The sequence below is a fragment of the Medicago sativa genome, chromosome 2, assembly GCF_051527215.1.
Source record: "Medicago sativa cultivar Bolivia chromosome 2, Bolivia_mono, whole genome shotgun sequence".
NCBI lineage: Eukaryota > Viridiplantae > Streptophyta > Magnoliopsida > Fabales > Fabaceae > Medicago > Medicago sativa.
In genome coordinates, this window is record NC_140750.1 from 46,465,721 (window position 1) to 46,483,491 (window position 17,771).

At 34.9% G+C, this 17,771-nt stretch overlaps 1 protein-coding gene across 3 annotated transcripts; it reads right to left on the reverse strand.

The window, feature by feature from the left end:
• Positions 1–2,629: 2,629 nt before the first annotated feature.
• Positions 2,630–17,540, reverse strand: LOC146946928 (disease resistance protein At4g27190-like). 3 transcript variants are annotated; one of them, XM_085744722.1, is made up of 13 exons: positions 17,404–17,540; positions 10,914–10,993; positions 7,213–10,317; positions 6,377–6,922; positions 5,579–6,215; positions 4,846–5,003; positions 4,658–4,756; positions 4,421–4,522; positions 4,205–4,336; positions 4,029–4,109; positions 3,764–3,821; positions 3,570–3,674; positions 2,630–3,488 (listed from the first exon to the last, which is right to left on the reverse strand). In XM_085744722.1, the coding sequence occupies exons 3-13, from the start codon at positions 10,315–10,317 to the stop codon at positions 2,917–2,919; spliced, it is 5,595 nt and encodes a 1,864-aa protein (XP_085600848.1). In that variant the 5' UTR covers positions 10,914–10,993; positions 17,404–17,540; the 3' UTR covers positions 2,630–2,916. The 3 variants fall into 3 exon arrangements, with proteins under 3 accessions (XP_085600848.1, XP_085600847.1, XP_085600849.1); XM_085744721.1 differs by having other exon boundaries at positions 5,504–6,215; XM_085744723.1 differs by lacking the exons at positions 2,630–3,488; positions 3,570–3,674; positions 3,764–3,821; positions 4,029–4,109; positions 4,205–4,336 and having other exon boundaries at positions 4,642–4,756; positions 5,504–6,215.
• Positions 17,541–17,771: the final 231 nt, after the last annotated feature.

Below are 17,771 nucleotides of genomic sequence, written 5' to 3' on the forward strand. Positions count from 1 at the left end.
CCGGTAGGTCACCCATCATTAGACTACTCCAAGTCAAGCACGCTTAACTGTGGAGTTCTTATGGAATGGGCTACCAAAAAGAAGATGCATCTTGTTGATATAGATAGTACCAAACAATTCTTATAAGCCTTCCTTCAACCATGTAGTCCCATACCTACACAGCCTCAGGATCCCTCACATTCCGATGTGATTCAGTTCCTCTATAAGCTGTCGGGAGCCGCTCTTTGTCGTGCCTTGTGCACCGGCGATCACTCCCCTGCTCTCGTCAGCCGTGGGTGTTACAGTACATGCCAAAACCGTGGTTGTTAAACTCCATATAGCTTTCCCTTCTCTGCTGTGTGGTATTAACTTAGATCAACATCCAGGTATTAAGACTGCATCTGATGTTCCTAAAAAGAGGGAATCTCCTCTCACTCTGCACTACAAACTATTTGGTAAGAATCATGTTCCAGACATTGTTGAAACATCTGGAACTGCACCTACTACAGGTCTTATGTCTAGAAAGGAGATAGTGGCTGCCTTGAAAGACACCTGCCAAATGCTTGATGAACGGAAGACACAATTTGAGCTAATGATCCAAGCATTGAAGCATGAAGATGTTGCAGCTGAGGGTGAGCATGCAGGAAGTGAGGAAGAAGAAGATGATGCTGATAATGATGAGGAGGAAGCTACTGATGCTGATAATGATGAGGAGGAAGCTACTGACAGCAGTTCTGATGCTGCTTGATGTATTGGATTTTTTTTCCTATTTGAAATTTCTGGATTTGGTTTCTCTGTTCCCCTTCGGGCTATGCCCTGGATATTTGAGTACCTGGTGTGCTTTGGTTTGTAATTTTCTATGGTATTCTGCACTCTAGTTTTCTTTTGATACACTTTTTGATTAATGCATGAAAGATCTGTTTTGTATTAATTTTTGGTTAAAAAGGGGGAGTAGTTAGATGAAGTGGTTGTAGGCAGTTGTTGGCTTATATGCTAATGTTGTACATGATGTTGAGACTTCTGTTTGACTGCCTATGAAGTTACTTTTTGCCCCCATGCATGCATGCATTCAGGGGGAGTAGTAAGAGTTTTTTTCAGTAGTCATTCTTGGGTTGGACTCATTGAAGGGGGGGGGGGGGGGGGGGGTGATACTATGCAGTGTGATATACATATGCTATTGTATGTGATATGTAGTTTGGCATGATGTGTTACAAAATGTTGAAACATCCATGCGACAGTTGCTTGTATGTGTGGGAATTTATTTTTCCCATTATGGTAATACTTTATATGTGAGGCCAAGATGTATTCTGATTTCACTGTTGCATGCCTCTGATACTCTTTAGTGATACTCCATGATATTCTTATCTGCTTCGTTTCATTTGAGGAATTCTTTTGTAAGTATTTTTTGAAGATGTGCTACCTTTCTTCATGTCTGTGTGCTTATGTTGTTTTTTGAAGAAATGTATGTGTGGTATCCCTCTAGTTTGTCTGTATGATCTCAGATTGTTTTAGCCAAAATTTGTCAAAGGGGGAGATTGTTGGATATTTGTATGTTGGCCTCATTCTTGCTAAAACAAATATACAAGCAAGATGTTGGACCCAATGTTTCAACATGTGGGTACGACTTCAATGTGCCCTGATTTCGTCCCATAATTAATGTGCTTTAATTATTTGAGGAATCCACGCCTTTTTACTTGTGGCTGAAGACGCGTGTTTTGACTAGAATCAGCGTTGTGTTTATTTCCTAAAGATGTGTCAACATATTAGGAAACTTTGTTTTGGTTCTGATTCTTGTGAGCGGGTCTCTTTTTGGATCGGCAATGTTCTGAAGCCCAACTAGAAAATCAATCCAGTACTGCTTCAGAGTATATATGGAAGGACGAAAAACCTAATTCACTACTAAAGCCGTCATATCAAATATAAAGTTTTTAGGTTTTGAGTCTCTGTTAATTGTGAGCCTCCTTGATGCAAGTTCAGGATTGTGTTTATTGAGTTGTAATATGGTAAACTACTCCTAAGTTTTGAAGTACGGAGTTAGTTTGTGTTTGAAGGTGTCTTCATCATATTGTTTGTAATTGCGTAATCACAGGGTATGTGATTGAGTGGATGTGAGATGGGATCTCAGGTCTAGGAGTTCGTAGGATGAAGTCAGTACGAGCAGTAGCTAGGTGATAAGTTGTAAACTTGGAGTTTGCTGAGAACTTGGAACTAGGACTATAGTGGATTTCCTTCCTGGCTTTGTAACCCCCATAGTAGGTGTGTTTGTCACCGAACTGGGTTAACGAATAACCTGTGCCATTTACGTTTCTGTCATTTGTATTTTCGTTGTTTTGTTTGTTTATCGTTAGCCTGACGTTTTATTCTAAACATTTCACCCGTGTCTCAGTGTTGGAACATTACATACGACATTAGGAAACTAGCGTGCCAGAATTTCAACCATAAACTTCTCTACCATCTGCTATAATCTCTATAATGAATTTCTAAAAAAGTAATGATGCCTAATCTTATTTGCATTTTAAGTTGATATATATACTACCTCAAAGAGTCTCAATGATGAGCAACTTTCACAAAATGAGTATTCTTCTTCCTCAAAGAAGAAACCCGTAACCCCAAAATGATACCAAACATAATAATACTCCAAAAACTAACATTTGGCTATAAAAAAAATAGTAATGGATAATGTGGCTTATGATAGTTTTTACATATAAAGGCTACCACAATAATAAGCATTTCTTCACCTAAGCTTATTATTTGAGATAGATGATGAAATTAATATTACATCGATGTAAATATAAAAGTCAATTACATATTTAAATACACAAAAAGAACAAGGTTGTAGTTCATTTCAATTGAGAAAAGAAGAAAATGCCCTAGATTTAAGGTTTTAAACTCGAACAACAAAAGATACAGAAGCAAACAAATGCAAGGAAAAATAGTCTAATAGCCAAGAGGGGCACTTAAAGCAGCCTTAGATTCTAAAATTTCAGCCTCCTGTTTAATGATATCATCCAAAACAGCTTCAGAGGAGCTCAATTGATGCTTAAGATCTTCTGCATGTTGTGTTAAAATATCTATCTTCAAACGCATCACCTCAACATCCTTGGTTACCTGTTTCTTGGAATCCAATAGTTTTTGCAATGCATCTTGAGAGAATTGCAAATCAGCAAACAAAGCGCGTTTTTCAACACCATCCAACCAATCTTTATCAAAAGAAAATCTACGCACATCCTGTAATAACTCGACAAATGCAGATTGGCTTGAGCCCAACACATCTAACACACTATGGGTTTGGAGGAATTTCAATAACTCAGCTAAGCAATTGTAGGCATAACCCTTGTATCTGTTACTAAGTGAAGTGTCCCTTAACAGAACTGAAGGATGCTTAACAAGAAAATCAATCAACAAAGACAAATTCTCATAATCCAAATGCTTCTTGGAGGCCAGTTGCTCAAGCTCCCGCGTTACAAGAGAAGGCGAACATAATTCTTCCACTATTTGAGAAGTGTTCACTGATAGTGAAGAAAAAAACTAGTTAAGGCTCCAGAGGACCAAAACAAAATCATAACAAATAAGATTTATGGAGAAAATACCTTCAGAAAGCATGGAAGGAATCTGAAATGCAACAGGCAAAGGAATAATAATATTGCTAGGAGAGGGCTTCAATTTCGAAACTCTAAAATCATCATCCGTAGAAACTGAAAAAAAGGTGGGAGAGAAGAGAGTTCAACTTCAAAATAACAAAAGGGTGATGATGTAAAATAAAATTGATCCAAAGAGTCTTCACCTTGATCACAATTAGTCTTAGTAGTATCTACAGTTTCTGTGACATCAACATCTTGTTCCTACACATATTCAAATAAACAAATGAGGCTATCATATCCAAAATATAAGTCTTTGTAAGATTAGCCTCACTATATTAAACAAGTATATATTTTAGTTTGGAAGAGCTTGTCTTTATTATAGAAAGAATAAAAATAAAAGGATCAATGTTTAAAAGAAAACGAACGTGTTTGAATGCATGGCTATAAACTATAAACTCAGTAACTCACCTGTGCTGATTTGAATAATTCTAAATGGGTAGAGGTTGTTGTTGTCTTGGCATTTGGTAATGTACTTCCTTCTTCAACAGACTGCATAAAAATAAAAGGATGTTAAGGTGGTAGTATAATTCAATTCGTACATTGAAAAAGAGTCAAAAAGAAAACAAGCAAAATAGGGGATATGCCTTTTGTTTAGGAGAAACTAATTGTATAGGTGGCTCATTCCTTGTTTCTGAAATTGTAAACAAAGTTGCTGCTACAGTTTTTACTGGTGTATAACCCTCTTCAATACATTGGTTCTCTGTTTCATTCAAACACTGTGTAGCAGGAAAATGTAAAAAAGCTGTAGCATATTTTAAAGATGCACAAGGAAAATCTATTTTGTTTTAGCATATTATTACATTGTTTTCCTGAGAAGGATTGATGATAGTATGAGTTTCTCCAAGTGGATCTTGTTGGTTCATCAAACATTGTTGACCCGTTGATCGTTCATTCACCAACTCCTGTATTAAGAACAAAAGGTTTAGTTATATGAAACTAATAATTAATAACATCAATTACTAAGTAAAGCATTATAATATTGAATGAATAATATGGAGAGGAATATCCAAGGGAATTTCACATGGCCTGCAAATTACTTCTGAATTTGTTGGTAACATTGCTACTGATCGTATCTCTAAATCAGGAACATTTTCAACAATTTCATGCTTTGCCTCTGGTGTTGGTTTTATTTGTATCTGCACAACAAACAAAATGTTATTCAAAGACACTGTCATGGTGATTGTATTCAGATGTGGGTAGCTTTAATAAGTAGTTTGATATTGACCTGTGAAGAAGTCAACTCTTGTTCTACTGCTATATCAGTCCCAACAGCAACACTTTTAGTGGTTTCTGCACTTGGATTTTCGTTGCTGGTATCGTGATCCTTGGACTTTTCTAGTAATTCTTGAAATAGAATCGAAAATTTTCTGGATGTTTCGAAATCTATAGGAAAATAATACAGATTAACATATTAGATAGTAACTCATAAGCATAGTAACAAAACCAAATGTTTTAGATGTACAATTGCTTATATTTTATAAATTTAGGAGTTGGGGGAACTTGATTATTATCAAGGGTAAAATAAGCTTTTAGTCCCTCTAAAATTTTTCATCAAGTTTTGGTTCCTAAAAAATTTTCCGTCACAACTTTTAATCCTTGCTGCTAACTTGAGTTAACAAAAGATGGTGTGACAGTGCCACGTGTACTTTACAAGGAGAGAATTTTCTCAAGAAAGTCCATATTCAGATCGGAAGTGACATTTACATTTTGTTAGTATTCTAAAGGACTTTGTGGTGGTGTGCATGCGACACACACATACATAAACTCAAAAAAAATTACAAGAAATAAAAACAACTTTGCCAAAATATTTTATAAACACCACATGATATGTATTTATTAAAACCAACATGCAATGGTTTTAAAATTTTATGGTAGGCGCGTACCTGGGCAAATGCAATAAATTTCAAAGATGTCGGAAGGAGTACTTGGTGTTGAAGTTAAAGAGAGTTTTGGACAACCTCGAACAAAACGTTTTTTTACAGCCTGAAATTGAATCCCTTGGACGTGGAAGATGCTTGGTAGATGGTCAAATACTAGAACACTTAGATTTGGAATCTCGACTTTCTGATCATTTTCACTCTTGAATATTTCCTCAAGCTCGTCTGCTTCTCTTATCATCATAGCCTTTAACTCAGGAAGCTCTTTACATATGGAGACCGGAAAGACACATTTCAACTTGTTACAATTTACTACAACAAGTGTTTTTAGCTTCGGGAAGCACGTCCTTGAAGACAAGGAATTCGACGAGTTTTGATTCTGCATGTCATCCTTAATGATATGTTTCAACTCTTTGCAATCTTCTATTCTTAGATAAAGCAATTGTGACAGGCATCTTAAAATAGAAGTGGAGAAAACTATTTCCAATATTTCACATCCCACGATTTTTAACCTTGTAAGGTTTCGTAGTGCAAAAGAATTTTTGGGACCCACAAAAAGGCAGATAATATCATGCATATCATATAACTCAATATCTTGCAACTCTAAGTTCACTTGTTGTCCATCTATTTCACTGAGACAAAATATATTTTCTGCTTTGGAGTTTTTTACCATGAGACTTTCCAAAGCAATAAAATGCTCCACGCTGCTACTCAATTCCTACATTTATAAATTCAGTATTTAATGAGATTTAGACATTGTATAATACTCTACAAATATACCCTAAGTAATTATCAATTTCAATCCAATAAAATCCATTGAGTAGGATTGAAAGCATGGATTAATTTAGCAAACAACAAAGATATATGAAAGAGAGATACCTTCATGATTGTGCTGTCTAGAGATTCGAAATCTGAACGAATAATGAAATCACCTATAGATTTGATAGCAACCTGTGAACATTTTTCAAGTTCAAGTTGTTTCAAAGGTGGAAATTTTGCGCGATATTGTTTGGGACACATGGCAACCAAACTTGGCAAATTGTGAAGAATGAGGCATTGCAATGCGGGTAGATGAAGGTGAGTCTCAATGTGGTTTTGTTGGTCATCAGTGTACTGTCCAAATATGTATTCCAATTGAATGCAATCTTCAACGTAGAGCCTTTTCAATTTTGGGAAGACATTCCCCCAACTATTGCTGCCACCATTATCATGATCTCCAGTGTCTATTATTATGTGCTTCAACTCATCACAGTTCCTTATTGTCAAAGTTTCCACCAACATCCTTTGAGCAATAGACAGGATAAACACCGATTTTATCTTCGAAAAATGAGACAGTGTAATCTCTTTAATATTGCACATGATATGTGATTGTACCGGAAGACATTGAACATGTTCTCTTATTCGAAGACAATTTGAATTTGTTACCTGTAATGTAATGTAATCCCAATGTAAAGGAACTAAAATCAAACCAAACATTACTGAAGTATGTGGACAACTTATGGAAATGCAAACATATAGATCTCTTACATTACATGAGTCTTAAAGATAGGCTAACATTTTCTATAATTAATTTAGTGCATCAAAGTATTTGAAACACTTCAAAATAGTATTCAACTTCTAATAACAATCTTCAAGTTTGTGAAATGTTATCAATAGAAGATGGACACTAAAAAGAGAACATATCAAAACATAACAGAAAAATGTGAGAGGGTTACCAATGTTTTTGAGTAGTCCTGTAGTTGATCCTCAGAAACCAATGGGATTGTAGTAGTTGACAAACTCCCAAGTTTATGTCTATACTTGCTACCATGACAACACATACAAGTCAAAGAGAAGACATTGCATTTGATAGGGTCCAATTGCTTTTGTGCCTTGAAACCTTCTCTAGAAATGGAAGATGACTCGTTCAAGGATGTGGAATGATGATATTTTGGGAAAATGTCCATGAAATTCGGTAATTGACAGAGTTGTAATTGTTTTAGTGAACTGAGCTCAACATGTTGGTACTGGCCAAATATGTATTTCAGCTCACCACATTTTCTTACTCTGATAGCCTCTAGTACTGGAAGGTCTTGAGCAGAGAGGAAGGGAAGTATCGATTCTAATCGGTGACATCCCACAATATCAAGAACTTTTAGTTTTGGAAACATTGAGCCACAATTCTTGTTATCATCATCACCAATATCTATTTCTTCTCTTGATTCTTCCTTTCTTCTTTCATCTATTATTATGTTTTTCAGACCCTCACAATCAGCTATTTTCAATGTCTCTAGCAGAACCAGATTCTGAGAAGTCAACAGTGGAAATAGGGAAACCAACATTGGACATTTCTGCAGTGTCACAGTCTTTAGATTGCAGAGATTTAGCTTGCAACTAAACAAACTTCGAATTTTTTTACACTCGTTTATGGATAGGTTCTCTAAATTCTTCAAAGAGTCAAAGGAAATGGAACCATTGAATAGTTCTTCCAAATTTTCCATGTTATACAGTTTTAGTACAGCCAACTTGGACAATACATTTGGTACTGGATAACCATTAGTGTCAATGAGACACTGTAACTGTGAAATATAACTCAAACGAAGCTCAATAAGTTCATTCATACCTTGATCTAATGGAACAATCTCAGGCATGAGATTTGTCCATCCCCCCTTAATGCTAGCTAGTTGAAGAAACTCTGCTGTTTGCATGCAATACTTAAATGTTGCTTTTGAAAAACAACATGCATCATCATCTGCATCGAAAACCACATATTTTGATAGTGAATCATTCACTATATCCCACCCTTTACGGATATGATACCTTTGCAACTTGGGTAAGATTACTTCATGACAAAAATCATTAAAACTGTCTAGGAAATACAATTCTTCAAGTGACGTGCATCTTTCAATAATTTCAAATGGATTATTCCTTCTAATTTTACAATCTTCCAGTTTTAACAATTTAAATTTCCCCAATTTTGTAATTTCTTGTGGCAATTCATTGATTGTGCATTCATCTAAATCAAGAGTCTCAAGACTTTGCAGGTTCCCCAAAACCGAGATGTCACCTAAATCCACTCCGTCAACTAAGATAGATCGAATATTTGCCAATGACTGAATTGAATGTGGTAACGATAGAGGTCGTTCATCATGACCCGAAAAGTATAAAACACGGAGCTTGACAATATTTTCAAAGAAAGAATTTGGGACTTCCATACAATTGCGCTCTTCATCTCTATCCACGTCGACAATTAGAGTCTCAAGTTTGGAACCGTCAAACTTACATGAAAACAAATCCATGTCTTTCCCTTCACAAAATAAATATTTAATATTTATTTCCCTTTGAACCAATGAGCTTTGATCTTTGTCAGACAAATTTACACCTCGAATCTCTTTGTTTGCTATCCATTGAGCCGCATCGCGAACCAAATCATGCATTTTTACATCTCCTTCATCGACCTCCACCAACAAACAAGAATCTATGAGTTTATTTTTGGCTACAACTACTTGGTTTCGAGCATCATCGTAGCTTCCGTAATCTTCCCCAAAAAGGCCCGTTCCAATGCCAAGTCTAGTTAGAATTTCAATGGAAATTTCTTTATCTTCTGGGAAAACAGAAGATAAGAGAAACAATCCCTTGGCTTTTTCATCCTTCATATAGTCATAGCTAAACTTCAAACATTTATAAATTCCAACCATATCGTCATCAACACCATGCATAGACACAGGTTTCTTTAAGGATTTTAAGGTCGCATCCCACTCATGCTTGCGAAATTGTTGGCCCTTTAAACTGCTGGCGATAACTGCAATTGCAACTGGTAATTGTTTGCATTCCTTAGCAATTTTACGCCCCTTACTGATCAAATTTTTTGAAGAACTATTGCTTAGACCGACATACCTTTTGAACATGGTCCATGCGTCTTCTTCGGATAAGAGCTCCAATTCAATTTTCTTATCACAATCCATTTTGTTGAATATTCGTTTACTACGTGTGGTTATAAGAACTCTGCAACCTTTGTGATTATCTCGTTTCGGAATTCCTATTACATCAAAATCAAGAGGTGGATCTCGATCCCACACATCATCCAGTATTAGAAGAATTTTCTCACCATTTGTTAATCTACTCCAAAGTTTTTTGGGTCGGTCCGAGTCATTGCAGTCCTCCCATTTTAATCCTAAAGGTCCAGCAATATCATCTTGAATCTTTTTTATATCAGGAGTAAACGAAACAGTTGTATCGATCACATGAGCAAATTGTTCAGTTCGCTTTAGTTCTTTACCCACTTCTTTAGCCAATGTTGTTTTTCCGGTGCCTCCCATCCCTTGCAACCCGGTTATGTAGTTGTTATCATCTTTTAGTGCTTCCAATAGTTCTTTGTAATTTGACTCTCTGCTTTTAAAAGAAATGTAATCTTCGGATGAATAACGTTCAACATCTGGAAGACGGCGAGGGAGTTCAATATTTTCGAGTTTCTCTCCCTTTTGTGTTAATCTTTTAATCTCCTCCATCTTATTTACCAACTCCTTTCCCCTTTTATATTGCCATATGCAATTAGGACAAAATCCAAAAAAACATGTTTGTTTTGTTTTGATGTCCTCTTGAATGAGCTTATCAACTTCCTCTTTCCAAAAACGAACATTGGCTTGAATATCTTTATCTCTTCCTGTTGCCACTTTAGCACGTTGCTCCAGAGTTTTTCTTTCTACTTCCAACCCAACCTTTTGTTCTTCGAATTCCTTAGCAATGCATGTGAAGCAAAATATAAGACGTGATTCTGCTATTACCCCATTTATCAATTTCTCCACATACGTCTTTGCCAAATCAGTTAACAAACTCGCCATCTAAACCAAATTCCATAAAACAAAGTTAGCCATAAATGTTCAACAAAGCTTCAAATAGACATTATTTAACTTTGACTCTAAGTTCTATGAGCAACATATTAGAATGATAGGTATGATGACCAAAATAAATAAAAGATTAGTTTAATTATAGATGTTGTTCCTTAGGTTAGTTTTTTCTATTTTGGCAGTTAGTTAAGTACTAAGTTACTTAAGATTGGTCTCAGTCACACATATATACAGTATTGTGTTATTTAAATTAAATTGGTTGAGACTAAATTTGATTCTCTGAGCACATTGCTCGTATTCCTTCAGTGCAAAAAGATTGAACTTGATGACACTCTTCATCGAAGAATTTTATTTGTTTATTAATCTATTAGAGAAAGATGAAACAAATATTATGGCCAATCTTTCTGTTTAAGATCTTTCCAATAGATTTACAAATAACCAATTCATCATTGAAAACTTTAAACAAGCAAGCTGTGAAAAATTGAACATTTAGCCAGAAGAAGTGTAGACCGTAAATGAAAATCATTTAGAAACAGAAAAACTGAAAAAATAAACAGAATAAAGGCAACCAACTATGCATATGTTTTAACCTTGTTTTCCAGCAGATTTACAAATAACTACTTTCAGGGCATGCTCAAGTCTCGTGAACAATCTTCTTCTTTTCTACAATCTGCGAAGAAAATAAAATAACGTTCAAAGCAATTGAAGTTTTTCAGTAAACAAAAGCAGCAGAGGCTGAACATTTCTATATTCAATATTTGCTATTTTGTCAACATTCCACATGATATATAGTGGATAAATTATTAATGAAGTACGAAGATTATTTTAGTCGTTAACATCTTACATTGAAACTTAGTACAAGTAATCATTGAAAATGTGCAACTTGTAAAAGAGATGAGATACATAATAGGAGATGGAGGGAATACTAAATGATGGTGGTGAAAGAAAAATAACACTATTTGGTTACAGAGAGGTCTACAATATAATAGACAAATTACAAAATGATGCATAATAATTAAAAAAAAAGTGTAATACTGCCCTTATGAGATAGTAAATAGTTTGCACACTAGCACTGCCTTGGCACTGAAATAACTAACTCAGAAAGTTAGTTATAACAGTTGTACATGTTGTGTAAAAAAAAAACAGTTGTACATGTAACTGACAACTGTGAGTTAACCAAAGGATAACCTGCTATAGCAGGTGATCACTCAGCTTATATAAAAGCTAGTGTTGTAACATAATATAACTGAATTCCATCAAAGAAAATCGAGCTCACAAATCTATAGAATCTCTCAAATTCTATTATAGTATCTCTAAGCTTGTTCGATCCATGGTAGATCAAACACCTCCGCCTTCAACTCCGCCACCTTCTGGTGGTTACGGTGGTGCTGGTAGTTCCCTCATGCATTCGAACTATGGGATTGGCTTTTCCCCTATTTTTAGAAGAAAACTCGCCCTAAAGCACACCATATGTGTTAAGCTTCGTGCCAATACTCTAGACAATTCATCAGCCAAGGATTATCTCCTTTGAATTTGTAAGATAGTTGACGCGTTGGCATCTATGGGTGATCCAGTTTTGATCAATCATCACATTGACATGCTCCTTGAAGGTTTGCCATTGGATTACGCTTCTATGGTGTCCATTATTAAAAGTGTTCGTACCCTCATTCATGAACTTCTCTTTGACATTTTCAAGAAGCAAACTTTAACTGATGCGGCCTCACTCAATTTGACACACATTTTTCCTTCACAAGCACATTTTGCTACTGCTGAATCACGTCCTCCATCAAATGACTCACCTTAATCACACTATTGAACCTGCCTACAATTCATTTAGAGGAGGGTGTGGTTCTCGTGGTGGTAGAGGCCGAGGAGGTTGTAACTCCAATATTCAGCACTATCTAATCAAGAAGAGGGTGTCAAGTAGGCTCAAAATTTGGTCATATCTAATTTGATATAAATCCCACTTCTGGTACAAGCATGAATGCCTCTGCAAGTTCTAATGTTGGTTTGTCACAAGACCAATACATTCAACTTATCTCCTTGTTACAACAAGCAAACTTGGTTGCTTCAGCATCGTCACCACCTGGCCCTGCTTCCAATACTATTAATGCTTCTCATTTGGTGTCTTCCAACATTTCTGCTATTGATGCTGCTCCTGCAGGTATACCTTATGTTTCTCACCGAAATACTTCATGGCTTATTGACTCAGGTGCTAATGAGCATATATGCTGCAATGTTTCTGGTTTTAGTTCTTTCTATAGAATAAGACCTGTTAGAGTTTCATTGCCTATAGGTAATTCTCTTGTGGTCTATTATGCTGGTATTGTGTCTTTCACATATTCACCTGTTTTTCGTTTGAATCTTATTTCTGTTGCCAAACTTCGTCAATTATTATCTTGCAGTTTACATTTATCTCTTGATCAATGTCTTATACAAAACAACTTGTCTTTGAAGATGATTGGTTTGGCTAAGCAAGTGGATGGTTTATACAGATACTCTCCTCCATCTACTTCCAATCTAGTTTCTAGTTTTTCTACTAATAAAGTTTGTAATAACACTATAAGTTCTCATTGTAATTCAAATTCTATTGTACCTTCTGATGCTCTATGGCATTTCAGACTTGGCCATTTGTCTCATTCTAGATTGCAACAAATGCATACTTTGTATCCCTTTATCAGTATCAATAAAAGGTCTGTTTGTGATTTGTGCCATTTTGCTAAACACAAGCATTTACCTTTTCCCTCAAGTCATACTACTGCATCCAAAAGATTCGAACTCATTCATTTTGACATATGGGGCCCCATTTCTATTTCTTCTGTTCATGGTCACAGGTATTTTCTCACCATAACAGATATCTTTGGGTCATCCTTCTTAAAAACAAAACTAAAGTGTCTAATCATGTTAAGAATTTTATCACTATGATTCAAACTCAATTTCACATTACCCCAAAACACATCAGAACTGACAATGTTCCTGAGTTTTTACTCCATGATTTTTATGCTTTTCTTGGTATTATCCATCAAAGATCTTGTGTTGAAACTCCCCAATAAAATGGGAGAGTAGAAAGAAAACACCAACACATCCTTAATGTTGGTAGAGCCTTATTGTTTCAATCTAAATTGCCTTCTTCATTTTGGTCTTATGCTATGTTACATGCAACTTTCCTTATTAATAGAGCTCCCACACCTTTACTTGCTAATCAAACACCATACTTTGTTCTTCATAATCAACTCCCTGATATTTCTTTATTCAAAGTATTTGGTTGTCTATGTTATGCTTCCACCCTTCATAATCATAGAACCAAATTGCAGTCTAGAGCTAGAAAGACTGTTTTGTTGAGTTACAAGTAAGGATATAAAGGCTTTGCTCTTTTTGATTTACATTCCAGATAAATTTTCATCTCTAGACATGTTACTTTCCATAAAAATGTTCTTCCTTACCCCAAAAATCCATCATCCATCACCACTGATTCGCAGTATTTTACTACTTCACCTGTTTCCATTGAAACTACTTCACCAACTTCCATTGAACCTGCACCCTCCATATCCCTTCCAATGATTGATGATATTTTACCCCTTACTACACCTCAAATTGATTCACCTTCCATTTTACATTCTCTTAGGCGTTCTGATATAATTAGAAATGCACCTTCCGATTTACAAGATTATGTATGCAATACTTTATAGTCTTCTTCCTATCCTTTATCTCATTATTTGTCATACAATAACTTGTCTGCTAATCATACTTCCTTAATTTTTTTCTCTACAATCTCACACTGAACCAACTACCTATGTTGAGGCAAGCAAGCATGAATGTTGTAATCAAGCAATACATGTTGAGTTGTTGGATCTTGAGAAGACTGGTACTTGGAACATTGTGGATTTACCACCTCATACTAAACTTATTGCTTACAGATGGATATATGAGGTTAAACATAATGTTGATGGGTCAGTAGAGAGGTACAAAGCAAGATTAGTTGCTAAAGTTTACACTCAGATTGAAGGATTTGACTTTGATATCTATTCTCTGTTCCTAAGATGACTAATGTCAGGCTTGTTATAGATTTAGCATCAATCAATAATTGGTTTATACATCAACTTGATGACAATAATTCCTTTTTCGTGGAGAATTGCAAGAGGATGTATACATGTTTATACCTCCTGGCATCAAAACCAATAAATCCAATCAGGTTTGCAAACTGAACAAATCACTTATGGATTGGAGCAGGCTAATAGAAAATGGTATGAAAATTTGACTTTTGTACTCACTCAGCATCACTACACTCAAGCTTCTTCAGATCATTCCCTCTTTATGAAAACCTCTCAATCCTTCACTGTGCTTTTGTTGTATGTTGATGACATTATCCTCACTGGTGATTCTCTTTATAAGTTCCAACACATCAAGGATACCTTGGATAAGTCATTTATAATCAAGGATCTTGGCCAGTTGAAGTACTTCCTTGGTATTGAAGTTGCTCACTCCAAATTGGGAATATCTCTTTGCCAAAGAAAGTATTGCCTTGATTTACATTCTGATTCAGGCTACATTGGTTCAAAACAAGTGTCCACTCCCTCTGATCCTACTATTAAACTCCATCAACATACTGTTAAATCATTTGATGATGTCCTTGCATACAGAAGACTTGTTGGCAGCTTGATTTATCTCAACAACACCAGACCTGACATAACCTTCACAACTCAACAGTTGAGTCAGTTTTTATTAAATCCTATTGTTACTCATCATAATGATGCTTTAAGAACACTCAGATACCTCAAAGGCTGCCCTGGCAAAGGTTTATTTTTCCCAAGACATTCAAACATTCACCTTTAGGGTTTTATAGAAGCTGACTGGGCAGGTTCTCTTGATAGAAGAAGATCAATTTTTGGACAATGTTTCTTTCTAGGTGATTCCCTCATTTCTTGGATAACCAAGAAACAAATCACTGTTTCCAGATCTTCACCTGAGGCTGAGTATAGGGCATTGGCTTCTGCTACTTGTGAACTCCAATGGATTCTTTACTTGCTTCAAGATCTTCACATCACTTGTCCTAAGCTACCTGTATTATATTGTTGTAATCAGAGTGCCATTCATATTGTTGCAAACCCTGTTTTTCATGAAAGGACCAAACACCATGAAATTGACTGCCACATAGTCAGAGAGAAGTTACAAGCAGGCATTCTGAAGCTTCTACCAGTGTCTTCTCAAGATCAACTAGCTGACTTCTTCACCAAGTTATTACTTCCTAAATTCTTTTCCCTTTTATTATCCAAGTTAGGATTGATAGATATCAATCAACCTCCATCTTGTGGGGAGCTATCACACTCTAATAAGAAAGAAGAGGAAACTACTAGGGACACAACTTTACTTGCTTCCTAAGGTACTTCAGTCTGAGATTAGTTAGCTACTACCTAGCATAGATTTCCTTACAATACACTCTCATTATGTATGTATGTATGTATGTATGTATGTATGTATGTATGTATGTATGTATGTATGTATATATATATGTGTGTGTGTGTATATATGTGTGTGTGTGTGTGTGTGTGTATATATATATATATATATATATATATATATATATCAGTTGTAACTCTTCAATGATTAATAAGAATTCATTTCTATTCACTTGTCCTTGTTTCCTAATATTTACAGATCTAAAATGAAATGAATGAATTTCATTACCATTATTCCCTCTTCATTCAATTGTAGACCTAATAGGTCATTTATTGGATTTTTTTTTCTTTGATGGATTTTGAAATTAATAAGAATTCATTTCTATTCACTTGTCCTTGTTTCCTAATATTTACAGATCTAAAATGAAATGAATGAATTTCATTACCATTATTCCCTCTTCATTCAATTGTAGACCTAATAGGTCATTTATTGGATTTTTTTTCTTTGATGGATTTTGAATTTAGTTCATATTGGAAGTGAAGTTGAGAATGAGAAGGATTGAGAGTGGGAGTGGAAGTGAGAGTGGGAGTGAGATTGAGTGATTTGAGAAGAAAGAAACTAGCAATTAATGATGGGTGTTGATGGTGATGTTGGTGTTGATGATATGATCACGCGTCTTTCCTTCTTCATTTCCTTTATTTATTTATTTTTTTAATTAAAGCAATACACATGTGACATTTTTATTTTTTTTGTAATCAAAAGTTGCACACGTGCCATCCCAATCACTTAAGTGAGGTGCCACGTATGCATTTACTGGGTTCAAATTGGACCATGGGGCCAAAAGTGCAAAAGTGGGTCAACTTAAGGGTCAAAATTGTTAATTTTTTTTATAGGGGGACAAAATCGCTAAATTGTGAAACTTAGGGGGTCAAAACTGTAATTAAGCCTATATATATATATATATATATATATATATATATATATATATATATATTATAAGTTAAAGATATAGATAAATATATAATATATTTGTATCAAAAATTTGTTTTATATTATAATGTCGATTTGATGCAAAATTTTCTTACATTGCAATCTATTTTGATTTCCATAATTTTGTATTATGTGGGTATGAATAAAGTAATATTGGAAATAAAAAAAAGATGGAAACTTGGTTGAAAGAGAAGAAACGTCAAGAGAATATATTGACAAAAATGCTAAATATTTGGCAAAAGTTGGAGTTTTCCTATGACCTAATATTTCTTAAATTTCTTGTACAAATAAACAATATTACTTTTTATAGTATAATTTAGTTCATAATTTTTTTCATAATTTAGCACCATTAATCTATAATGTCTGAGTCCGATCCTGATGATATTAAGCTAATATAAAAGCTAGCTTTATAAAAGAATTGTAACTAAATTCAACAATGAATTCAGGATTCACAAATCTATAGAATCTCTCTCTCAATTTCCACCAAATCCAAAGTTGGAAACGGCGACTAAATACACTAGTGCTCTCTCTAATTGGTTAGTTGTATGAACTGGACAGTGACAATACTGTGATCAAACTTTGGTTTAGAAAATTCGAACAAGGAAGAACGACGACAAAAACAATAACAAAAACAATAATAATAACGACAACGACAATATTTTCTTTAAAATAATAATAATAATGTTTTTTTACCTGATTTTGAGTATGTTTAACGCATATTATTTCAAGGCGTATGAACAATCTTCTTCTTTCTTCAATCTGCAGATGCTAGTAGAATAAGAGAATAAGGTAGTGTTAGTGCAATTCAAGTTCAGCAGCAAACAAAAGCAACAGAGGCTAAAACATATATTCTCCTTTTTTTCGATTTTGGGTTTCTTGCGACTGCTATCCACAAAGCTTTAATAATTGGGGAACTTTACAGCTAGCAAAGCAATGATTTAAAGCATCGGGCCCGATTACTTTTTGTTTCCCCACCACAATTATGTACCCCAAATCATGATCGTTGCTTTTCTTTACTCTTTGAAACTAGTGAAATGAGTGCTATCAATAATTAGGATAGC

Coding starts and splice junctions, on each gene's coding strand:
- LOC146946928 (XM_085744721.1), bottom strand. CDS start 10,317: ATGGCGAGTTTGTTAACTGATTTGGCAAAGACGTATGTGGAGAAATTG. Junction 4,757..4,845: donor AAGAGTTGACTTCTTCACAG/GTCAATATCAAA, acceptor TTTGTTGTGCAG/ATACAAATAAAACCAACACC. Junction 4,110..4,204: donor TAGTTTCTCCTAAACAAAAG/GCATATCCCCTA, acceptor ATTTTTATGCAG/TCTGTTGAAGAAGGAAGTAC.